The following is a 26,657-nucleotide window of genomic DNA, read 5'->3' on the forward strand; positions in this document are numbered from 1 at the left end:
GATGTGAATACTTACTAAACAAAAGGAGAGCAGTAGCTAAGATGCAGATCTACATCTCCAAATGCTTGGTCAAATTTGAAGAGATGTGAGTCAATGATAAAATCATGATCTGTAGGTCCATAAACTTATGTAAGATTATGTCTTTAAGCATTTAATAAAGTTCTATGTAAAGTCAAACAAGAACAACTGTTTATATAATGAATTATGTAGGGAAATTTTAACTACAAATCTAAGACATCAAGAATATGTTCATTTTGGGGTTTATTAAAACAAAACTACAATTCTGTGCTTCTTACAATACATTGACAGGCATAAAAATCAATCAACATTTCCAGGTAAGTTTCAACACCAGATAATGTAGTGTTATTTTACAGTTCTTTATAGCAATTCTTTTTACAACAATCTAACATTTCTTTGTACAACAGGCAAATAGTTTAACACCTTTCAAGACATTTCAGAGCTTCGATGTTCAGTAATAAAGAATCTCTTTCAAATGCTATCATTAGTTTGTATTAAACTAAAATGCCAGATGGCAAGTTTCAGATTCCTAAAAAGTGTTTTAAAAAACAGATTTATATCCCACAGTAAGTCTTATAAACCTCAATGATAGGTCCTGTCACTTCTAAACACTAGAACTATTTGTGAATAAATACCTGCATTCAATTGTGCAAAGTTTTCTTCTAGATCTGAATTAAAACCTTAATTACCTGCCCCAATTAATCCTTGTATTAATTCTGCTCCTTTCAGTGAAAAAGCCAGGATCATTGATTGCTGATCTTTCCATCAAAGGAAAGAGCTCTAACCACTTATATTACAGTTTTCTGTGCTCGTTCTCTCCAGAGGAGGAAGTATACATCCATCAATTCAACATTCTATGGTACAAAATGCATACAAAGTCTGCTTCAGTGCCATCTGTTCCTTACTGTTTTGTCTCCTTAAAGAACTACATAATGCTGTTTCCCAAAATGTTTTTCATGGGATACTAGTGAGAGGTCCATAGGTGTCCCAAAGGGGAAAAAGGTCCTGGGGTCAAAACGGTTTGGGAAATGCTGTAACAGGCGTTTCAATACCAGACACGGAGCCGTGACTGCGCTCAAGCACATTCTAAGTTTCCACGTGTGAACTTCGTTTAGCAGCAACACTTTTGTACAAAACACTGATGAACATTTCACAGAGCATTCCTGTTACATGGAGCTCTACGGAAAATGCTTTTCCCCCTCCAAGTTACCAGAAATTCTACAATCTGAGCTTACATTCATTGCAAACCCAGATATATTTTCTCCACTCATCCTCCTGGACTTTGTGAGACTTAATAGATCAGAGAAGGAAGACTCGATGCTTTCTAGGTTACTAGTTCTACACACTTCACACTAGTTTTTGCCTTTGTTTTCCTTGAAATTTTAAGAGAGCAAAATTCCTTCCTCTCTTCTGAATTACTCAAGACATTCACATTTTAAAAAACAGAGTGCAGTTTTATATTGCTTATTGGTTTTTGTGTTTGTTTGTTTTTTTAACTGGACTCACAGTCTTCCCCGGGAGGGCATGCATTTCGTTGTACAGAAATGCAATAGAGTAAACTGTAATAAATTATATAAAAGCACCTAGAGTATGTTTAACCCTACATGGAAGCCATCCACTGTTGAGAATATATGTTATAGCAAAACAGAGCTATATGGAAGCCTTAAATGTGATATTTTTCCCCAATAATGAGGCACTGAAGAATGGGTTGTGCTAAAATTAACGCAACAAGTCAGCTTGTCTGGATAAGTATAACTTTGGTTGAGATTTTTCTTTCCTAAAAAAGGTTTTCAAAGCACCAGTTAATTACAAAAAGCATGCATATTTATCCTCACAGTGAGTTAAGTGGTGAGAGAGCTAGCAAATCATACATTGCATTCTCCAAAGCATCTGACTGAATTCCTAGAAAGCCAACCAACCAAAAGGGAAAATAAAGCAAAAGAAGCCATAGTTTTTCTGCTCAGGCTGGCAAAGTAGCAGCTCTTTGCAGAAGAGACAGGCAGGGCAGCAGTATCTACTGGGAAGTCCGTCCCAACCTTGGCTTTCCCCCTAATTAACAGAGAGTTTGAGTAATCTTGGGTCTGCAATTTATTGGATGAAAAAAAGACACACTAGTAAAATATCTGATTCCCCAGATAAGGAACACCCAAGGGAATAAGCAGGACTCCCCCAAACTTCCCCAAATGTAGTCAAGAAAAGAAGTGTTCTTCTACCCTAGTTAGTAAAATGGAATGCTAAAAGGTGAATATCTCACTCCACAACAGAGCTGCTACAACTGACAATGACTTAATGGTATGTGAGTTCCTATAAAGACAAAGAAAAAATATATTTTAAATGCAGAATTTGATGAGAGTAAAAGAGGATCACAACAGCGTAGCATTACTGCTATGAGTTTCAAACAAGACATTTCATACAACATGAAATACCAATCGGTATCCTTTACTCTCCCAAAACACATACATTATTTATGAGATGCTACTAATGTTTAAAATCCAAGCCTATAAAAGTACAAACTTAATTCTCAGTACTTCGACACTACATTCAAAGAATCTATGCAACACTCACCAGGACAAATTTCTAATTTCATAATATCATGGAGATAAGTGACAGTAAACTGTTAGAAAATGTTTTAACTTTACATGATTTTTACGAAATCACCATAATTATCCAAATTAACAATTATGCTCCCTGCTCACAAAAAAGGCACCTATCTATTTTGAACAATTTTTCATAATTATTTGCCACTATGTGGCATTGGGATTTAGGCATACAATCCATATAAATTTTTAGAGAACCATGGTTTTTACTCAAAGCTGAAAATCCATAAACGCCTCCACCATGTACCAGTCAGTAGGGCCACCACATGTTGCACAGGTTGTATACCGCACAACTCAAGTGGGTACCAGTCACTTAGACAGGGTGCAGTGTACGATCAGGACAGGAAAACCCTGGATTAGCAGTCTGCAGCCCGAGCACCATACGCTAACAGAGTCTGTCAGACCAAGCTAATCATGTTAGGACAGGGGCTATTTGGTTGGAGGATTTCCAAGATACAGCTGTACCGCTGAGAGGCAGGTACCACCTGAGGAGTGAAAGGGATTACAGACATAAAACAGGACTAGTTTCCAAATACTTGCTGGTCATGTAAAAATCAATGGCACTTTTTTATCTGAGCAAAAGTTTTCAATGCCAGTTTTCTGGCCAAGTTTACCTTGATTTTGCCAGTCAAATTAACTTCCTGATGTTTGCTGTTTGATCACAGTATCTCAATTCCTGACCTAAACTAATATTGCCTATTTTCACATAGCTCTTAAAACACTTTCTAAATCTGACTGCAAAGGACAGCACAGTGATACCTGGGTAGGATGCATATCAGCCCATTCATTAGGAAAGCACTTTGGGATGAAAGGTGCTCTCATTTAAAATTTAGCTACTACCGACAAAGATAGAACAGAAAAACAGTGAATGAATGACTCAATTATTTTTAAGGGAAGCATTAACCATTAATCAGAAAATATACCAATAATTTACCCAACGACATTAAGTATAGTATACACATACAAGATTCAGTTCTAGAATACAACTACATTTCTGTGTCCATCACAGTAATTAGTCTGTATAGTTGTACTTAAAATGGAAATCTTTAATAAACTCCAAAATAATTTATTGAAATTCATCTTGTAATCTACTGATTATGAGTTGCAAATGGAAGCTGAGGGTCCCCCGAGTGTTATCTGTAGGCTGCTGTGTCATCTCAGGGTTGGGAAGATCACAGATCCGTGGAGGGGAGAAGGCACTTGACTTCCGGGAGACCACCTTGGGATGGGGCAGGCCTGACCACGTGACGGCACTTTCAACTCTCAAGTCAGAGGCTGGAGCCTATGAGTGACTCATCTCACGCCCTTCACTTCCCAGAGGTGCCAGGAGTTACCTACAGCACCACAAAACTCAGAATATATTCTAAGAGTTTCTGCCGGTTGCATTGAGGTAGAAAAGTGCTGCTTAGTTCTAAAACAGATACTCTCTTCTGCTTGGTCTCTTTGAAAACCTAAAGAGAAAATTTACATTAAATTAAAGACCAAAAAATTCACCAACTCTGACCTAAAAGGCAGTAAAGGCACAAAAAACCATATCCCATTTCCTGGCTTTAAGTCAATGTATAGGTGGGTGGGTGTGAGTATGAGGTGGGAGGTTATGGGTGCAAGAGTTCAACCAGTGTACTACACTTTAAAACTTATGTTAGAATAAGGTCACAAATAATCCCTTACAAAAGAACACTAGTAACTCCATGGAACTCATGTTCTGTATGATACATGAAGGTAAAGGATACCTCAGGATACTTCTAATAATACTGGTAAAAATACAAGAAAATAACTGAAAATCATATGGAATAATTAACAGCCAAAACTGTGGTAGCATATTGAAACATCCTGACACCTGTTTTATATAAACAGCTTGGGAGTGAGTATAAAACCAGCACAATTCTGGAATAGTCAAATAAATCTATACTGACGGGCCTCAACCTCAGCACACTGCTATCCCCCTCCCCACATTCCCAGAAATGCCTTCAGGATCAACCCAGCAGAAATGGCTTCTCTCGGGACTCACCCCACCACAGGGTAGCTCAAACAGACTTGATCTACAGAGAGCAGAAGTTAACACGAGCTTTTATACCATAAATGGTGGACACCTACCCCAATATCCTTAAACATTTTCACAGCATTCTTCACAAGACAGTATGTGGCACTCTCGGCTGTAGAGAAAGAATAAGACCCTGTCAAATGTTTAGATCCAGCAAAACATGAAAATCCCAGTATCCACAGTGAGAAGGCAGGGAAGGCTATAAAGAGGATTAGAGCAAGTCAGCAGACTGGGTCAAGCTCCACTTCTGCTACTGGCAAGCTGCAACGTCTCGAATGATGCGCTGTTTCTTTAAACCTACCTCATTATCCATTAAGGTCAAAAAGAAAGGGAGGGGGAGAGAAAGGGGGAGGTGAGAGAGAGAGAAAGAAAGATGGAGGGAGAGGGGGAGGGAAAGAGGGAGAGGAGGAGGAAAGGAGAGAGAAGGGGAAATACCTAAAACATCTGTCTTGCAGGGATTTTGTGGGAATCAAATGAAACAATGTCCCACATCAGTGACACCAAGAGAGCACAAGCCTAGAGGTCAGAAAACAAAACTTCTAAACCCAGGTTTGCCCATTAACTAGCTATGTGACCTTGGATAGTTTCCTCATCCATAATGTGAGGTGAATGAATTTGATTACTTCTAGATCCCTTCTGGCCCAGTTCTAAACTGTAACTGTATAAAATGCTACTCCCACCCCAATCACACCTTTTATAGAAAGATGATATGCCAGACAACAGCAATTGCTGGCCAGGGAGCAGCTGAAACACACACTGTTAGTTGGGGTGCAAGTTGGTACAACCACTTAAGATGCTGGTGGTATCTGCTAAAGCCAAATATGTCCATAGCCCATGACCAGGCAATTCTATTCCTACATATATGGCACACATGAGCACAGATGTTCACTCAAAGACATATTCAAACATGTTTATGGCAGCAGCACTATTCAAAGTAGCTCTGAACAGCAAACAACTCAAATATCCATCAACAGTAGAGTGAATAAATAAGATGTGGTACATATTTATACAGTGAAACACTACACAATAAGAACAAACTACTATGAGCAAAATGGATGAATCACACAATAACGTTAAGTGAAAAAAGCCAGACATAACAATATATAACTGTATCATTCAACTTGAATTACATACCAAAGCAGATAATAGTAATAGTCTATGGAGTTAGGGGTCAGGATAATTTTGCATTTTTTCAATTTTCTACAATTAGCAGATTTCTGTAATAAGAAAAAAAAAACAAACATAGTTTTCAAAAGAAGTCAAAGTAGTGACTTAACATACCATACACTGCGACATTTCTTTCTGTTCTGGTTATTAGGTATTTGTGCAACTTTTGCAGATACTCAGGTTCTGGAACGGGACCACTGAAGTTGTGAACAAAGACAGCAGCGGAGCTGTAGGCCTCCAGCAAAGGCCCCAGGAGACTCTGTAAGAAGGTGATGAACTGCTGGTGCTCCTTGGACTGGCTCACCTGAGAGTGCAAGAGCAGGACATGAAGTTATGAGAAGGGACAGGAGAAATAAAGCAAGCAGACAGAGACCTTTCCTTGGAGAACTATGGCTTGAGAAGACAGCCTCTCACACCAGCACTTTGGAAAATGTCCTACTTCTCTGCCCACAATCTCTGTTGGAAACAACTGCTGGTTTTAAAATGGATTCTTTACTGTAAACAGTCACTCTGACAGTATCTGAGACTTGTGTTCATTGAACAGTCCCTAGAAGAACTTTTCATAATTGAATGACATAGTAATGGCATCGTGTCACCACTGGAAACAGCTGGTTCTGAGGCTGGGCCCTCCAGGGTTTTAAGCCTGGGCTCAACATTCCCTGAAGTATGCAAAAAGACCACAGGGCAACACCAACAAGATCATCTCAGTCCTTCCTCAGCTTCTATTTTCTGCCTCCCCTACATGGCCTTTGCCCACAGTCTAGCACCCTGTCCTGGGGAACGACAGCCACAGTGAATGGGTGTTTCATGGCAGGGAGGCTCTCACTATACCTACCCAAAACATGCAGGCTTAGCTAAGCCCTGCTGGAGTGTGGAAGCAAGATCACTCCCTAGTCTTGAAACTAATGTACCCAAATGGAAAAAGAAAGAATTTCTAAACGTCATTTGGAATCTCCAGAAGCTGCACCTCCTGAGTGGCTGACTGTGTGTATGTGTAAACTATGAGTGCTATCCCACTGCAATACGCTTAGCATATTCAGAAAAGATGGGTCATTATTTTACTAATTTCTAAAATTATAGATTAAGCAAAATTGATTTTTCTAAATCAGGGACAACCTTTTAAAAATCCAAATTTTCTCCTGTAATAGGATTTGTTTTAATTGGAGGCAAAGAGCTCAATGTACGAAAGGAGGGATGGCAAGACTGAGAATAACACACAAAGAGCAACCAGGCCAATGACAGCTCGATGCTGAGTTCTCTCCTATCCCTGGCATGGCACTGCCTGGCTTTGGTGATGACTGCACAAAAAGACTGCCTCATGAGTGATGGCTGCGGGTGTGGGTGAACAGCTAAACCTGTGCATTTCATGAGAGGGCGCTGAAAGTAGCACCTACATCATTCATCCTTCTGACTTTTCAGGCTCCTATTTGCTTTTCTATTCACTGATACTCAAACTGAACAATTTAAGGCTTTAACTCAACTTAAACAGTTTGAGTGTCTTTACTAGGAAGAAGGTAACAGGGCTGGTCAGTGAGTACTTTAGATATGAGTAAGTCACTAGAGTCCTAGTTTATCTAGGTGCACCATAAACCTCCACCTATCTCTATGATGTCCACCAGAATTCTTCACCAAAGTACCTTCAGGTAGCAATCCCGCTGCTCCTCTCCAAAATCACTGTCTTCATCTTCCTCATCACTTCTCCAAGACAAAGGTTCAGGAAGTTTCTTGTCCCACTGCTGCTCAGCAACACCCGGACTTATATCTTCCTGGTCTTCGTGCTATGCCAGGGAGACAATCGACAGTAAATACATATACACAGGCACACACATAACTGCCCAGCAAGAGCCCAGACAGGCAGTCCCCTTCTCAGTCCCTTCCCAACTCTTCCCTATTTAGCCATTACTGATGTCAATCTACTTTCCTCTGCAAACTCTAAATCATTCAGGAGACAGTGGTGGAGGACAGAAACAGGGGGGCCTACCAAACAGATCACATAAAAACACCTTAACATCTTCTAAATGGATATCTACTTTCCCAGGCCATGTCCTTTACTCTAAATCTATCAAAATTAAAATAAAATCTCAAAAGAAAAAAAGGCCTGTGTTCAGGCTGCAAGCACACAGATATGTATCACATCTCACCTTACAACACAAACTTCTGGATGTCACGAAATCAAGGCAAGATATGTCCTAGACAGTACCACTTTCATAGAAAGAACCGAAATATTAAACAACCCCAAAAGACAGTTATTCTCCCCATTCTTACTTTTCTCTTCTCTTCATCTGGACATGACTATACTTCAGATGTAATTATTGGTTAAAATAATTGGTAGAAATATTGGTTTAAATAATTGGTAAAAAAGATAAGGAAATGAAGAGCAAGTAATTAAATAAAGACAAAGGAAAGTTCTTCTTCTTACCTCTGCCACTGTAAGAATGCCATACTGGATAAACCTTCCTACTGTTTCATGGCAAACTTGGTAAAATGTCTGGCAGGGCTGAAAAGAACAGTCATTAAAAATGTAAATGTTGTTGCTCTATACTTATTTTTTTAAAGACATAAACGCTGCACAATACAGCTCCCAAATACTTCCATTCTTTCACCACCTTACTCCACTGGGCAAGCCCTCTGCTTTCCAGTACCCACACTCTTGACAGATGCCTGGTTGTGGACAAAGCCCTTTCCCCTGACTAGCAGAGTGCCCAGCATGGCACCACCTGCAGAGGGCAATCCTGAGCTCAGTTCTCCCCCTCCCCCAAAGTGCAGCTAACCCTCTGACGGGGCTGCTTGTCAGGCCCCCACCACCTGTTTCTTTTTCTTTATAATTTCTGTGCAGAAGCTATCTTACAATAAATATTGTACACAAAAGTAGTGACTGAGGAAATACAACATTTGAATAACTCAAAAAAGACCTAGGGAAAGGACAAGGTCAATCTTAGCAGCCTTGACTCTCCCCACCCCGTCCTGCAAAACAGATTCCCCAATAGGACCACCAATATACCACACATTAAGAACGATGAGGAACAGGACTGTGCTCATAATACATGTATTCGTAAACATTCTGAGACACATTCATATAAGTGAAGAGAATATTAGAGTTCAAATAAAATACGCACTGTACTTGTGGACAATTTTGAGAGGAGAAAAAATCTCTCTATTGCTTAATACACATGCCTCTTACAGATGTGCCAAAGTGCTTGGATATAATATAAATACTCATTAGTACTGCTGGCCTTAGTTTTCTCATCTATAAATTGAGAGGGGATTGACTAGATGATTTTTAAGGTTATTTTTAACTCTTATCATCTGTGGTTCCATCACCCACAGGTAGGTGTTAATAATTTACCAGCCATTGACCCGGTGCCTTATGTACAATAAATGCTCAGTAAATTTGGATCTGGCTGCCTGAGAACATACAGCAATCTGTCCTATCATGCCTCAGATGCATGAAGGATTCGCTGGGGCAGTGAGCCAGACAGCAAACCAAGACAGCAAACAACATATTGGTTCAGTGGTCACTGAAACTCAGGAGTGGAATATGAAGCTTCAGTAACGGGCCAAAAATTCTCTAAGAGGAAAACAAAGGTGGTTTGTGTTTTCATGCAAATGCTCAAGAAAGAGAACAAGCAACACTGAGGAGTCTTCACTCACGAGTGAGATGGTGCCTTCATTGGAGAGCAGATAGCACAGGCTGGCAGCCTTCCGTACCAGCTGCTCCTGGCTGATCAAGTTGGCGGGGGCACCGGCAGTCCCTCCCGAGCCCCTCTTGTTCAGAACTGCATAAAGGCTGCAGGCTAAGGAGATAAAAGCAACAATGAAGTCTCCAGCTCTAGGTCTCCAAGGAAAACTTCAACTGGCTCATTTAATTTGGATTACCTTAATGGACTGTTACTGTATCAAAAATAATGCCCTGTATTTGCTGGAGAAATTTAAGTAAATCCCCTAAGATGTGCTTTTTATGATTCCACATGATCCCAACTCCATCAAAGGCCTTCCCAAAGGCTCAGTCCCTTCTGTTCTCCTTCCGCTCTGTTTTCTCTTAATCACAAATGAGCTGCTCCACTCACTTCACTGCCCTGGATATGTCTCGTCTCATTTAGGTTTTCGGCTCCTGGATAGCAAGACACCTTAGCTCTCCCCTGCCATACTATGTATACAGTAACTCAGTAACTACTATATTTATAACTCAGTAGTTATAAACAGTAATATAGCAGATCACATTTTCATTAGAAGACTAAAAATGTAGCAACGCATTCCCTCAAACAAGGTGCTACTACCCACGTTAAAGTAGACACCACTATGCATTTTAGGCCCTTATAATCTCCATGAAAATATTTCATGGCCTGACATACCTATGATGGCCTCCATGATAAAGACATGGAGTACCCCATTGCTGTAGAAGTTGAGTTCAAAGACTGCTGGGACAGTTGTGCTGGGGGTAATAAAAAACTCATCATTTCTGCTAGTGTGGGTTATTGTAATGCAATTTCCCAGCAGCTGTATGGCATGCATAACTACATCTTCTGAATTTCCCGAGAACCCCAGGTCAAAATCACGAGCCAGGACTTCCTCTTTCATCACAAAGAAGTCTTCCACCAACGTGGAGAGATCAATTCCCTAGAGAAAGAGACAGAAATGGTCTCATGACAGCAGCAAAAGCCTAACATTCCAAGGATTTTCTTCCTCCCTTGGCTTTCCTGCAGCTTGCCATTGGCACATATAGAAAAAGGGCCAGAACACCAGTGCAAAACAACTCAGAAAACCACTTAAAAAGCTGGTCCCTCAGGAACGTCAAGGTATCCTACATGTCAGAGCACACTCTTGCCACAACACTTGATATGAGCGAATGAGATCACAAAGGGAAGGAAAAGACATCTGAAAGTAAGAAGTGCTTATTTTTTTGTAAGAATTTCCCTCATTTTAAAGACTTATGTGACAAATATTTGGTTGCCTATACCTGGACCTACATTTGGTGTTGAGACCATGACTGTGAATAAGACAGACACAGTCTCTCCCACCATAAAGCTTAGATGAGTGTATTGTGGGAGGTCAGAGGGTGAGTTCTAAAACACAAATCACTGTCAAAACACATCCAACATGTCAATGAAATATACCTTATTTACATTAACCATATTAATCAAAGAATGTCTCATTTCTACATATATTAAGCAGTCTGATTTTTTTTTTTTTAACATAGATTTCTTCCTCCACCAGGTTTATAAGCTCCTTTGGGCATCGTCCATAGCTTATTTTACTGTTTATCTCACAGTAGTAGCCAGGGATGGGCCAAATCTATCCCTGAAGAAGTATTTGAACAGCTGAAAAGCATTCCCATGCTTTCTATATAACTGCAGGTGACATGGCAAACATACCTGCCTGTGTCTGTAGAGGAGCAGACAAGCCACAATGTGTGTTGACATAATGGCACAGGATTTGCTAGCAGCTGGAAGGAAACACAAAGCTTTAGTTCCACTTTTTTTTTAATACAGCTGAAACTTTTTAAAAGTACCTAAATTTTAAACAGAAATATTTAAAACTATAAAAGTCCTCTACCACATTTCCCATAACTATAATTTACCAAAAAAAAGTTATAACATTACACAGTGTTCTGGTACAATGGAACCTCATTAGAGATCCCTACTTACCATAAAATAGTTTAAGGTAGGTCCACCTTCAATCCAGGCTAATGGAATTTAGTTATTGAGTAACCCAGAGACACCTTTATTGAAATACCAAGGCCCAAAGTCTGAGCCTATACGAATTTACAGGATATCCCACTGTAATGTTTCTTTACTTGTTCCTGGCTACAGTCTACTGTAACTGCAACTCTACTTCACTCTGCTTGCAGTATTCACCATGTTTATGAAGGTGTAGTAGGGGGAAAAAGTGAATTTGAAGTCAGAAAAATCTGGGCTCAAATCCTAACTTTTACACTAATTTCATGACTTGGGGCAAACTGCTTAAATTCCTGAGCTTCAGTTTCCTCATTGGTAAAATAAGAACACTGCCTAGCTCACTGGGCTTCATGAAAAGGAAATGATTGGCCTGGCCCAGGACCCATAGTAGTGGGTGCTCAATATATTTGCATTTCCTCTTCTCAACCTGGCCCAGCGGTGGGGAGGAAAGGGATGTTTGAGAATTATCTATAGTGCATAACCCAACACTTGGAAGGTGTAGAAAATTATGATCATACAAATCAACTATAAGAATATCCATGGAATAATCTGAAATAAAGACATTATTTGTGAGTTTTTGAGATGACAATGAATTCATAAATATTTCACTCACAACTGAAGTTGTCTCCAGAGTTCAAAAAAAAAGTACCAAGTACATTTATAGCCATTAAAAAGAATATTTATAAAGGGCCTTTAAAAACATAAATTAATGTTTGTGCTATAAATAGAAAAAGCACAATACAAAATTGTAAAAAATATTTTTAGAGATTAGACAGCAATGTCACTGGCTACTTGGGTAGTGGGTTTTTGTTATCTATTTCATTTTTATTTTCCAACTTTTCAGTAATAAGGATGTATTATTTTTTGCATCCAGATTTTAACAGGGGAGAGACACAATCAGATGTACTTAAGAAAGAATCCTCTGGCCCAGTATCAAGTAGAAATAGGAGTAGCCAGGGTGGAAGGAAGCTTTCACAATAGCGTCTCCAGGAAGTGCTAAAAGTCTGACCAAGGAATGGCAAGGAAAACCCACCCAGCTGAACACCAAGGGACCACGGTGCTACACAACACTGCAAACTGGAACTTCAGGAAGGCTAGTTCTGCACTCAATTCATACTCTGCTCTGGATTCACACCCACTTGAATTACGTGTGCAACCACCCCACTGAGAAGAGCATAAGCTCTTTGAGTGCAGAACCATTAATTATTCTATTTGTATTCCTCACAGCAAAACAGTTTTACACATAGCAGCCACTCAATATTTGCTGAATAAAAATACTCATGGGTCAGAGGAGAAAGGGACATACAACTGTAAACCTAGGTGTCGTACCACAAATTAGTTCCAAAAAACACACACTCATGAGCAAAAGAAGCACCAAATCATTCTGACAATACTACTTTTTTAAAAGCACAATAACTACCACATGAGCACCTACAATTTTCATCAAATACCATGGGAGATGTTTTCCTCCTGTTATCTCAAATAACTTACCTTCTTTCTAATAACTCGCCTTCTTTCTAATAACTCGCCTTCTTTCTAATAACTTACCTGTCACCACCTGTGAATTATGTAATAAATCCAGAAGTAGAAACTAACCTCAGCAGATTCCAAAATCTATGCGGTTTACACCGCACAAGGCCAAACCTGAACTGTAGAATTAAAGAGTTTGGTATTCTACTTACTAAATAGAATATGTTCGGCCAGATTTGCAATCAACCTTCTTCGGAAGGATTCGTCATCTGCTGCATTTCTGGACTCATTAATGGATGTGTCGGTACCGTCATCAGCAGCATCACTGGGTCTGAAAAGTGTTTTTTAAAAAGTCAACCTTCTAACCCCACTCTTTTACAAGGCAAACTATATGGGACTAATCTATAAATGTTTTAGATACTTTAAGTTCCTACATATTTTAAGTTTAAACCACAAAAAGATTATTTCCATGGGTTGTTTTCCTCCATAATATACTTTCTTATGTTTAATACACTCTCCTAGATAAAATATGTTTAAATACCTAACTAGTCTGTTGGTCCATCACTTCCAAAATGCACTGGCAAAAAGAATGTATAAAGCAAAAGGCCTCATTTTAAAACATTTTCAAAAATTCAGAATTTCCACATATTAAAGAAGGGGCTTCATATTCAATTTCTCTATGTTATAATACGATTTGAATTCTGGAAAATTCAAATAGCAAAACTTTTTTATGTACAAAATGCATAACCTAAGCTACTACCAAAAAGAATTCAGGTCAAACATTTAAAAGCATAAATCAAATGAGAACTACATGATTCACAAATCAAAATAGGACCAAGAGAAAAGTTACTTGAGTAAGAAAGTGAGCAAGAAGATGCACATTCTTAATATTAAGTGAACCTCTTTTCTATGCAATGCAAGAAATAAGTGATATTTGATAGTTTAGTTAGTATAAAAAATTTCCACAAATCTTACCTTGAAGGAATTATAGCTGGTAATAATGCTTGCTCCAGAGAAAGTGGAGCAGACACAGGTTTCTGACTTTGGCTTTCTAAATATTCCTAAAAAATTTAAAAAAAAAAAAAAAAAAAACTCACAACATGATCATTTACGCTGTCTCACTTTCACATGAACATATAAAATATAATTTGATCTTACAAAGGTTAAAAGGGAGTTGTTTATAAAATGGTCCATGGGCCATGCTACAGGGCATGGGAAATACTTGCTATTTCCTAAACTATCTTCAGAATTCCAAGATGACTCATACAATATTGTTAAGCGTGATGTTTAAGAACTGAAGATAAAAAGCACAGAATGATGCTTAAACAAAATCATTTAAAAGTTAAAGGAAAAATTTTAACTTTTCTCACATCTTCATGAAATTATTTGACATTTCCAATATCATTAACAGTGAATCAACCTACCCATACTTTTTAAAGGAAACCTGGCAACCCGAGGGTCACATGATATTCAAAAGAATCTCAACCTAAAAGCAAATCATAACAAGATAGAGAAACTAAGCAAGTTTAAAGAAGAAAATATAAAGAAAAAGTGGAAAGAAATGACAGGTTCCTAAAAGCTAAAAGCATTTAAGGGCAGAAAGCATCTAGCACAGCAGTTAGAATCTATTAAAGTTAAGCCAAGAAGTAGAACAAAGGAGAGGCAGGCCCTCTCCTCCTTATTCCTGGATTCCCTACTTCCTAACCCATCCTTTCTCCTTCACTTATTTGAAAACTTGGGAATTTAAGATAGCAAGGACTCAGGGACCTGCCAGTCTCAGACGTCTCAATGAGGATGCACTATTCTTTGGGATACGTGGATTTCACTCAACAGGACACAGCATCACCCTAACTGTCAATTTTACTCAGCTTTCAGGGAAGGTGTTTTGAAAAATTTCCCCTAAAGGCAATTTTAAACATATGTTATATGTTTATGTATAAACATATACTAACATATGTTATAAATACCAATATATGTTATAAAGCAACACGCAAGATTCTCATAAATTTTTTAAAAATAGCAATAAATGTTGAGCCTGATACTTTCCAAAGATAGACACTCACTCTCCTTTGCCAATAGGCAAAGATTTACTTTTGGATAGAGACACTTTGGTGGAAAAATTTAGGAAATACCAGTCTCATCATAGTCTTCATTTTACAGGAGAGAAACTAAGGCCCCAAGTCAGGCAAAGAGATGGTGTTACCGCCAGGACTATAAGCCCAGGTCTTCTTTTTAACAGACCTTCATTTCAACACTCACCTTTAAGGAAAATGGTTGTGCAAAATCCACTCTGACACACCCGTAATTTTTTCGTAACATTCTAATAACACCTCTTGTTACACTCCAAAGGCTCTCATTCTTCTTAGGTTTGCCCTAAGTTCCAATATGAAAAAATAACACGGTAAGAAATAAAGCTAACACATACATAAACATTCTGTTATCCAAAGAATAATTTTTTCTAATGGAAACTAGAGGTTCATCTTGAAAAAGACAACAGTAAATGAAGAAGGAAAATAAGTATTCATTAACTGAGACCTGTGAGAAAATGTTTAGTATTCAAAGATGCTTAAAAGATGTAATCACGTCATTGGGAGAGGTAATTCAGTCAATGAAAAACAAAACATTTAACATTAGTTAGTTCATTTAGGACAATGTTCACGTAATTCACAGGAACACAACTACAAACTAGTGAAAGACAAAATGACATTAATAGCCTGAAAAACCGTTCTTCAGTTCTCAGATAAAAATAAGACATCACAGAGGCCACTTATCTGAGATCTGATGATCATCAGAGTCTAAATACTTAAGGTTAAACAACTGAATGCCAAATCCATCTTCACTGTGGCCTTGGAGCTGATTATTCAGTTAGTAAACATTTACTGAGCATTTATTTTACATAAGGCACAATGATAGGCCATAGAATGGACACAAAGACTCAGATATGACCTTGTGAGACACACGTTGAGGACAGACTCAGAAAACACAGGAAGAATACCATACAGACAATAATCCTGATCAATCACTTAATAGTTAAAGCCTCAGACTGTCAAATATCAGGAAGTAAGCCTGAAAGAAGTACCTTGCCTGAGACTTCCACATTAAATAAGAACAAAACTAAATTCTGTTGGAACTCTCATACTGCTGAGTGGTAAGGCAGTAAAACCATTTTGGTAAAGCATTTGGCAGTATCTTCTAAAGCTGAACATATACCTTATGACCCATCAGTTCCACTCCTAGGTACATATCCAATAAAATGAACACATACGGTCATCAAGAGAAATCTACAGGAATCATCACAGCCAAACTTTTCAACAGTAGAACAAATAGACTGTGGTATATTCATACATTGGAATACTATGCAGTTATGAGAATGAACTAACTATAACTACATGCAACAACTTGGATGAATCTCACAAATACCTGTTTGAACAAAGGAAACCAGATGCAAAAGACCACACACTATATTATCCCATTTATATAAAGTTCAAAAATAGGCAAAACTAATCTGTTCTGTAAAATGTCAAGAAAAGTGGCTATCCTTGAGGGGACAGTGATAGGAGGGACACAAGGGGGGTTTCTCGGATCCTGATAATATTATTCCTTGACCTGGCTGCTGATTACATATGTGTATTCACTTTGTGATCACTCAAGCTACATGCTTATGATTTGTACATTCTTTTGTAACCATTATATTTCAATAAAAGTTTTTGGAAAAATTACTGCCACTTCTCAAATCACTTTGTAGTAATTTTGCTGACATGACTCCACCAGTTCTTCAGGCTTAACTTAAAATTTGCACATAAACAATAAGCCCTGGGAATAATGAACTACAGATAACCTCCCACAATAGAGATGGCAACTCAGTAGCAAGTATTCTCCCATTTCCCAATTCCAAGACCAAGGTCAGCACTTACAAATCTAATCATGTCACATCCTCCTAGTGCAGGAGAACATCATACTAGCAATGCCAATCAAGTTGACATAGGAGATGAAAACTACTCACCATGCCCACCCATCCATGTTTCATACAGTGCTTTAAAATTAGAGAATACCAAAAGAAATATTCTTAGTTAATTCTATAAGCAACTATAAATTCTAAAAGCTAAATCTAAAAGCAGGCCTTGAAAAGCGAGACTTTTACGTAGCAGCTCCTTTACCAGTTGCTCGCCATTGTAGTGACCTTCAATAATACGATCATATGAGATTCCAACAGGTATTATCAAGATGTCCGGGATGGTATTGGTAGACAGAGTATCGACCACAACTGACAAAAGTCCAGCCCGAGCACAGGAGGTTTTTCCACTCCTAGATCGTGTGCCTTCCAGAAAAATCTCCAAGAATTGCTGCTGATGAAGGAGTTCAACTATATGCTGGGATATAAGGAGAAAGGAAGACATGAATTCAAGGCCACCCGACTTAGAATGAGCTCAGAAAAATTAAAACTAAAAAAAAAATTATTTCAGTAACTTCACTACTGAAAACATATTTTACTCACACCGGTAACAGCAAGGCAGCTCCTCCAATGGTACATTTTAGTGATAACAAAAAATCAACCTCACACTCAAGCAAAAATCACTAAAACTACTCAGGTAGCAGTTTTTCAAAAACCTCAACTCAATCAAGTCTCTTTTTCCTTCCACTGTAATAACTAACATAATGGCTTTAAAGATAATTAGAGATCATACATACCCCAGTGAGCAAAGCTCTATAGAGAATATCTTTCCGTCCATCTGGTGTTTCATCTAGCCTCCGTCGAATAAAAAAGCCCCCAAGTTTATGGATCAAGGTACTATAAATTCAAAAACACATAATCATTTACAGAGAAAAACTTTAAAAGAATACTAAATTCAAAGCATTTGCCATTTGGATAAAAGCTACATGTGCTTTTGAGCTGCTAAAGTCAAAATGCAGACATTTTTTCCTTTTCCATTTTACTGACATGTTTCCGTCATTTACATTATTCGTCAGCGTTTGGAACACCACTGTGTGTAATGAAGCTCTATTACATCTGTTCCAAGCCGGAAGGAGTCTGCATGATATACCACCCCACAATGGTGATAGCACATTTTTAAAGAAGATTATGGAACACTTCTAAATTTAAAATCCCTGTCCAGGGTCTCAAAACACTGACCCTTAGACATCCTGAAATTTGCTCATGGCATATTTACTACCAAATGAGTGTGATGTTACAAAAGCTCCTCAGAGGACATTTTCTCAAATCATTATTACTTAGAAAGGGTCCCTTATGAGAGAAGGATAAATTTATCAAACCGCAACCAACATAACCATCTTTCCAAAACACAAAACAAAATATTGCTTCATTTGAATGCATACATAGAAAAAAAACAATTATTGTCACAACCTCATGTCTCTTTCTACAACGCTGATGAATTTTTAAGTGAAGTTGAAATTTTCTAAGTCAGCTTTTCCAAACTCACAGCCACCTCCCATTCTTTTCAAACAGACCAATATTAATGTGTACTTTTTGTATCCTCTACGATCAGTATAAGGAGGCTACAGTAAGATGTTGCCAAAGCTTAATATCACTCTTTGAGGGTAAAACTCTGCAGAACAAATTCATAATAAATGAGATGAGCCATCCACAAAAATAACACACCCTGAGAGGTGATTTGTGAATGTGTAGATTGGCACGTAATAAAAGAAAGCTGTAAATGAACAGGCTGGATTATACACAGTCTGCTGTGTCTGAAGGAAGACTGAGCTAAGCAATAACTGGCATAAAGTTCATGAAAAGGAAAATTGGATTATGTAAAATTATCAGTACTTATGAAGTGCTACCAAGAGATCCTAGCTGAGAACCACACGTGGAGGGAATGAGTATATCAGTTATTCTAATTACAAGACAGGCAAGGCTTCCCTACAGCCCCAATGGAATAGTTTTCTTCACTTAAGTCTGTGTCTACCAGCAACTTTCTAATGACTTTCTACTTCAGCTTGACTTGATACTAGGAAGAGGTGCCCTGGGTAGTAAACATAGATATTCTAACCCCTGGAAAAGTATGTCTACCCTGCAGGGTCATATCACACTGGATTACAGCTAACTATTTATTTGTCTACGTTTCCCATTAGATTATAAGACACTTGAAGGCAAGGACTATGTATCTTGTTCACTCTTGTCAAAAGCACAGCTGGAAGAGCATCATCAACTGCAGAAATAATAAGTCTGGTTAGCTACAGAACTCTGAGCCTAGGGGTTAGGAAGGGGCCCGTTGGACTGTGAGGTCTTGGACTAGACTTCACAGCACACTAAGACAATGATGCCATTTTGTGAGGCCCGCCCTGCATAACCTGCCAGCCCACTTCCCTTCCAGTCTCTTTCCAAATCACCCTCCTCTTATTCACTCCCTACTCAGAGCAATTTCCCAAACCAATTCAACCTATTCCTCACCAATTCCTTGTTGATCAGTTTCCTAGGTGGTAAACATCTGGGAGTCTTCCTCCCTCCTCTCTGCTTCTGTTGAGCACATCTGGATTAGCACTCAGTCTTGTAAATTCAATTTATACAATACTTTCAAATCTAAGCCATCTTCTCCAAGAGCAATACTACACTTTTAAGATAAGCCTTCATTATCTTTTGCCTGTACTATTGTGATAGAATCAGAATGGACCTAATTCCTTCTTATGCAGAATGACCTTTCAAAATGCAAATCTGAACATGTCATTTCTCAAGCACAGAATAGACTGTAAACTCTTGGCTTAAAATCGCTCTGATCTAGCTTTCACTACCTATGCAGCTACCACCTCCAGCCTCTGACCCTTCCTAATGCATCCTATATTCTAAGCTTACTTAACTGTTCATCACTTCTCAACCATACCATGCTCTTGAATCTCTCCACCTTTATACACACTACTTCCTCTGAATGGAATACATGGTATTCTCCTGAAAACTTCTAAAGCACATCTTTCATGTTATATTGTACTTTTTGCATGTTTCTAGCTCTACTAAATTGTGAGGTCAAAGTAACAGGCCTGGTTATTTTTATTTACCTTTATACCACCACCACCACCACCCCCACCCTCTGCTTACTGTGCCTCCATAGTGCCAAGCCTCATACAGTAATTTGCCATTTTGCCTTTCTGACTGCCTTTAATCCATTTGATAAATATTGCCCATAAAGTTTAGGTGTTCACAGCTCACTAAGTATCCCATATGAAATACATAAACAATGGTGATAGTTTTAATGCTTTTTTGTGCTCCAAATTTTACTCAGTAAACACACGTTACTTTTATAATCAAAAAAAGGCTAATGGTGGGCCGAGCCCGTGGCGCACTCGGGAGAGTGCGGCGCTGGGAGTGCAGCGACTCTCCCGCCGCGGGTTCGGATCCTATATAGGAATGGCCGGTGCACTCACTGGCTGAGTACCGGTCACGAAAAAGGACAAAAAAAAAAAAAAAAAAAAAAAAGGCTAATGGTATCTTTACAATAACATGTATCAAAGGTATAATAAAAAAATTCAAAGCACAGTTTTTCTCATACTTTAATTTCAAAATAAGCTGAACCCACCTGAAGATCGGGATATTGAGATTATTGCCTGAAGCAATGTATGGCGCTTTGATGTTATGGCAGAAGAGAATGAAAGTGAGCAGCAGATAGTCAATGTGGGATCTATGAACTGGAAGAAATATAAGCGGCAAATTCATCTAGAAAAGGGAAAGATGCCAAATTTAAAATTCAAATGTGAAGTTCAATCACACTTTGCAACTGCATAGTTGCTTAGAGTCAATCGAACTCTGGCTAATCAGTGACTCACTCTTTAAAAACATTTTCCAACAATATGAACTTCTTTCAATTTAATACTTATCTAGCTAAAAACAAGAACAACTATAACAACAGAAGTGAGATGGGAGCAGAAGAGTAATCAAGAGTTCAAGCTTTGACCCTATGCCTCTTCTGAGAGGCAGCCCTTATTATGTAAAAAGAGTAAGGTTTGGAGTCAGGCTTGGTTTGGGGTTTGAAATCCTGGGCAAATCACTTACTATCTGTGACTTGGGGCAATTTCTTAATCTATCTGTACTTCTATTCTCTCATCTATAAAATAGGGATTGTTCTGCTTGATTTTCAAAGTTGCTGCAAAGTAATTCACAAAAGGAATCCTGCATATTGCTGGTTAGGTCCTCCTTTATCCCTCTTCTCCTCCCCAAATACACAGCTGCTGCAGTTATCACAAATGGGAGAAATCTTCCAAGTGGGTTGAGATACACAACAGTAGACAAGAAAACACGTCCAAAAGAACTATAAAATCACCCTACAAATGTGGGGAAGACAGAATGATAGATTCACAGAAATTCTTGCCTCAGTTGCAGCTTTAACCATTTCAAGTTGACCCTTGTGAATTTGAATGTTCCAAAAGAAGCTGTTGAACAATTTTAGCAGCACCCACCCAGTCAATCTGAAAAATAGAAAAAAATTTTTAAGTAAACACATATATTTAAATATACATATATATACATATATAATTGACTTTTGTCTACTTAAATTTCTGAACCTATAATCTAAGAGTATTTGTAAATGATTTTGTGCATGCACGTGTGTGTACGTGTGTGTGTGTGTCTTTGTGCACCCATGCATGTGTATCTGAATTGTGGAATTAGAGAGCTAACTTTATATATATACACACTATTTACAGAAGTATCTATTTGTGATAGACTAAAATCACATTTCACTCAAATAACACTTTATACTTCAGAGGCAAATGACCAAGCAAATATTTAGTGAGCAGAAAGATCCCTCTGATGCACACAAACCACTCCCTTGAAGACGTGGATATGTGAAACCTGATGCACAACTGGTTTAGGAGAGCATGTCAGCAGTAATACAATAGCCCCTATGAACTAGCAGAGATTAAGGCACCTTAAAGCCTACCACAATGCTACTACACATGAAATGTAAATAAGAATATAAAGAAGAGTTGAATTTAATATCAGAATATGTTAAAACATCTTTTAGATAAAAAGCATTGTGCTAGGAAACCCTAATGATTCAGACCTATTTGCTCAAAACCAGTTGGCTCTTGAAAGCTTTTTGCCTTGCCTTTTAATACCTGATTATTGCCGGTGAGACAGTGGCAACCATTTCTTGGAGGATCCTTTTGGCTTTCTTTTTCACCTTGTTGATGGCTTTTGATTGCTGCTGGACAGAACCATCAGGGTTTAACTCAGCAGCCACTTCTGCAATTGCCTCTTGTACTCTGATTTGAAAATGAAAAGACAGATGATGTAACTGGTTTTGCACCACACTCTGTATCCAGTATTTTCTAAATCACAGCTACACCAGTAAATCATAAAACAAAATGTACATTCTCTTTAATATGTGGTAACATGAGAATAAGCTCAAGTCAGAAGTGCTCTTTCCAGCTGTCTATTAAATATTAAGGATATTATATTCCTAAGTCAATGAATCTCTGACGAATCTGAAAGGCAGACTTAAGAATTTAATTCACATTCACTGGTGATAACTGTGTGAATTTAATGTTCCAGTTATGCTGTGAGGGACACAAAATTGTACTCTAGCAGAAGAGAGAAAAAGAAAGGTTATCGCTTTAGGCATATAATTCAGAGGTACGCAAAAGCCCACTGCCAAAGTAATGTGAGATTTTTCTTTTGAACACCTAATTTACAACTGATTTATACTGTGACCCCATTAGTAGAACTAGATGTAAAAAACTCTCTGGGAGGGATCAAAGAGGAACATAAATATTTATAAATGTTTTTTCAAATCAAATCAGTCATTTTAGAAACGTACAGCAGCTTAAGATCAAAACAGCACAGAGCAATAAGCAGTGAGGTAAAAGGAAAAGTTTAATCCAGTTTTATAAATATTCCACTTGACTTAGGGGAGAAAGCATGAGGTAAAACCTTTTTAAACCATTCCTAACCTCCTAGTTACTAGTCAAGTCATCTGGATGGAATAAAACATACTTGAAGGTTTTAACTAGAAAATATAATATACAATAATACAAAAGCATTTCAAATAATGTTTTCTCCCACTGCTGCTACTGATTTTAGACTAGTGACGTACCGTGAAACTCCACATAGCCCTATCATTCATTAATACAAAAAGACCTGTTCCACAGGACACCAATGAACCCCATGTCTTTTCCTTGAATAGCATTTACTGCTTTCTGTCCAGCAATGTTTTCAAAAGTAATTAACATGATTATTACATCTCCATTATCAACTATTCGCTCATTCATTCAATGCAAATTTCTTGAGTACCTACTATGTGCCAGTACTGTTCAAGCCTAACAACCACAAAATGGGGTCTACAAAGGACCCTTGTGAATTCAAAGCAGCCTTTAAATCCACCCTGTCTCCCACTCCCCAAACCCTGGTAGACTCTAAAATGGGGCACACCAATGATGTAGAACAGAACAACCTTGACCCAAACTCCTACATTCCAGAATATTTATTTCCCCATTCCATCTGAGTTCAAGTAAGTCTCTCCTATTCATAAGCCAGCTCCTCTGAGAGCAAGGATAGTATCTTACTCTCTTAACATTTCTAACGATGACTTTCTAGTACAGGAATTTGTACCAAGGTACTCAATAATTGTTTGACAAAAACATCGAACTCATTTCTCTTCTGGCTATAAAATAGGAAATGCAATGTCTCCAGCATTCATAGTACAGAAAATTTAACAGAGATCTCTGGAAATACACACATCTCTGAACTCTGACTTGACTTTCATGTTGTAGAAACCCATTCAATTACTAATCCATAAAACAAGACTGCTATTCCTACATGGCACTGTTCACCAAAACCATCCATTCTCCTGCATTTCCCCAATTCCTTTGGAGTTAAAGATTCAATGTTTGGAAATACAAATACTTCTTGAGTCCCCAAGAAACTAAAGGTTAGCAAAGGTTACTTCCCCACTCCCGCTCTTACCACCCATCCCTGCCTCTCCAGCGTCCCCACCCTTACCTACTGCTGTTCAGTACATTTTCAGTCACATTGGTGGCAAACATGCCCTTATGGACATCTCGCTCATGAACAAAAAGAACATAAGAGAGGCGTCTTGCAAGCCATCCTCGGTGCCTGCAATGTGAAAATGATTTAGCAGAGAAGTACTCTAGGCATACCTACAACAAGTTGCTTCAATTTTACAGTGATTTTCCGCCCATAAAAACGAAGATTAATGTCATCCATTCCTGAGATTTAGAGTTCTCCTATAGCAAATTCTCCTTAGTAGTTCAGGGTACATGTGCAGCCAATTTTACTCATAATTTCATATACTCTCAGCTAAAATTAAAACTTGGAATTTGTGTATTAATACTTAAATAGTGTTACTTTGCTTAATAATAACAATGTAAAAACAAAAGAAATTAAAACATCTAACTTTATTAATATTAAAAAGGCAAATATGCTACATATAAATTAAACACATACATACACACACATAGATACATCAAAAGTTTATGGAAAGATAGAATTAAAAGACAATACAAATCTTTCCATGAACTTTTTGAAGTATTCTCACATATGCTATATAGCTTATAGTTATGGCTCTGGGCTATAAAAAGAAAAAATTAGAAGTCTTTTCCTACCATGAAGAGCTAATTTATTATTATTATTATTATTATTATTATTATTATTATTATTATTATTATTATATTTCTTCTAAAGTAATCAGACAAGTGAATTGACAAGGCTGAACAGCTGAGAAAAGTCAAGCATAAGTGGTCTCTGATCTGAATATTTATACTCTGGGCACACAAGGCCTGAGGTTCTTACTTTTTTTATTTTTTTCTTCACACTTTTAACAAACCTAAGGGATAGGACATATTCCTGCCAATGACAGTGACTGTGTGGTGTTCAGACTGGGGGATGGAAAGATGGATTTCAGACTAAGAATGCTACAAACTTTCATTATGTAATGATTTGAACCCAGTTGTAATGATTATATAATGCCAAATTACCATTTCTTTCACAATGATAGAGACAGTAGATTTCAAATATAAATTCATTAACTCCAAGAAGATCCCAAAAGTTCTTAACTGAGAAGTAGTTTGAGAGAGAACTGTTTATGAGTTATGTGTTTCTTCATCTCTCCTTCACCTTTCCTTTGTCTCAATGTTCTGAAAACGTGGCCCAAAACGTCAAGTGTTAATTCTAAACTCTTTCTTCAGTGAACATTTTCAGAATTATTACTGGAATGTACAACGTCCAAGCTCCCTAAGAAATCCCTCTGCAATCGACTGAAAGCACGGAGGGGTGGGAGGGGAGCAGGAGTTTATGTGTAAAGATGTTCAGGCTTTGCTTCATATAACACTTAGAAGGACTAAGTACCTGCACAGGCAGCGTATTTCACTGAATAGTTTCATATTGCCTAGTCAATATAGAAAATGCTATTTGTCTTAACTGCCTCTAATCGAGGGCAATAAACAAATCTTTTGGCTTTACACATAAAATGCCTACTTACATAACTATAAGACTCCTTTTCTTAGGATCTTAATTACATCCACTAAGAAAAAGAAAAAACTCAGTGGACCAGAGTCTCTTCGCTACCCTTTAAACTTAAAAGAGAGAGAGAGAAGAGTAGCCTGGGAATAGGAAAAAAACATATCCCTTGACTTTAACCATTGTTCTATTTTTTTAAAAAAAAGCTTTCCTGTATAGGCAGGTATTATCATTCTTGTATGTGATCTCATCATCAAATTATGAGAAGTAACATCAGAAAGGCTTCAAATTTAAGTATTTGACTTCTTGAATCAATTTTTCATAGAATTTCAATTTCATTGAATTTCAGTGGGTTACAAATCTTGATTCTCCTTTGATCTTAGAATAGGATTTTTAGGTTATGAATGAATGAGCCTGAGCCAAAAGGTTCTTGAGTAGAGGACAAAAGTCCACAGATAAGGTTGGCAAAAGCCACCTAATCAATTCTAATCACTGTTTAGGGATGGGACTGTGTACTTTGACTGTTTTAGGTTGCTGGTTTGATTCCGGCTTGAATGACTACTGACTATTTAACCTACTGACTGTTCTTGAGATATGTTAAGGAAACTGCTTGAATGCTGTTTAAATATGCTAAGGAAATTGCTGTAGGAAGTATGTGGAAAAGAAAATGTTTACTAAGGACAAGCTGTTTGCTGGTGAATTATCCTAGCTTTTTACAAATTACATTCTGGAATGTCACATTGTTAATTTACTGCTGTTACAAGTTTTACACTGCCTGTTTTTATGTCCTTCTTTGATTATTAAACCAACTGATTTTTCTTGTGAAACTTCCTTTTCTTGCCAATAAAAAGAAAGGCTGATTTTGGATAGGGGCTGCTGCTCCCCTGATGGGTGGCAGTCCCTCCAGGCCTCATTGATGGTACTTTGAGTGAATTCTTTCTTTCTCTTTTTTCTGTCTCGGTTACACAGAGGAAAGTGTAACAAAGTTCTCATCACCTAAGCCTCCTGCTTATCTACTCCAGGCATCTACTCTTAGAATTCTAGGGACTGGTAGCACTTCTCGCCTCACAGACGTTCACACAATGTTCCAACCCTCCTTCCTTATCCCTTAGCCTGGATTCATACAAAACAAAGACCTTTTTCTCTCACTCTAGTACATAGTATCCCATCCCCATATGCCTGGAATTTAGAAAAGTCTTAGGTAAATAATAAACCAAAGAACATTTACTAAATAGAGAAAAATACCTTCTAATACCCTATACATT

The 26,657-nt window shown here is 37.9% G+C and overlaps 1 protein-coding gene across 5 annotated transcripts in view; it reads right to left on the reverse strand.

Moving 5' to 3' along the window:
* Positions 1-244: 244 nt before the first annotated feature.
* Positions 245-26,657, reverse strand: part of GPAM (glycerol-3-phosphate acyltransferase, mitochondrial) — a 59,949-nt gene continuing 33,536 nt past the window's right edge. For 4 of the 5 annotated variants that reach the window (XM_063102592.1, XM_063102590.1, XM_063102588.1 and 1 more), the window contains 17 exons: positions 23,917-24,030; positions 22,035-22,181; positions 21,287-21,383; positions 20,498-20,634; positions 17,661-17,760; positions 17,129-17,341; positions 15,231-15,344; positions 13,947-14,032; positions 13,184-13,302; positions 11,199-11,269; positions 10,179-10,443; positions 9,478-9,620; positions 8,246-8,323; positions 7,464-7,604; positions 5,941-6,130; positions 4,713-4,771; positions 245-4,066 (listed from right to left, as the gene is read on the reverse strand). In XM_063102592.1, coding sequence (XP_062958662.1) covers positions 3,950-4,066; positions 4,713-4,771; positions 5,941-6,130; positions 7,464-7,604; positions 8,246-8,323; positions 9,478-9,620; positions 10,179-10,443; positions 11,199-11,269; positions 13,184-13,302; positions 13,947-14,032; positions 15,231-15,344; positions 17,129-17,341; positions 17,661-17,760; positions 20,498-20,634; positions 21,287-21,383; positions 22,035-22,181; positions 23,917-24,030 — 2,191 coding nt within the window. In that variant the 3' untranslated portion in view covers positions 245-3,949. Of the gene's footprint in view, positions 4,067-4,712; positions 4,772-5,793; positions 5,877-5,940; positions 6,131-7,463; positions 7,605-8,245; positions 8,324-9,477; positions 9,621-10,178; positions 10,444-11,198; positions 11,270-13,183; positions 13,303-13,946; positions 14,033-15,230; positions 15,345-17,128; positions 17,342-17,660; positions 17,761-20,497; positions 20,635-21,286; positions 21,384-22,034; positions 22,182-23,916; positions 24,031-26,657 lie in introns of all 5 variants that reach the window. The other variant, XM_063102593.1, reaches the window with a different exon arrangement.

Source organism: Cynocephalus volans, chromosome 7 (assembly GCF_027409185.1).
Source record: "Cynocephalus volans isolate mCynVol1 chromosome 7, mCynVol1.pri, whole genome shotgun sequence".
Classification (NCBI taxonomy): Eukaryota; Metazoa; Chordata; class Mammalia; order Dermoptera; family Cynocephalidae; genus Cynocephalus; species Cynocephalus volans.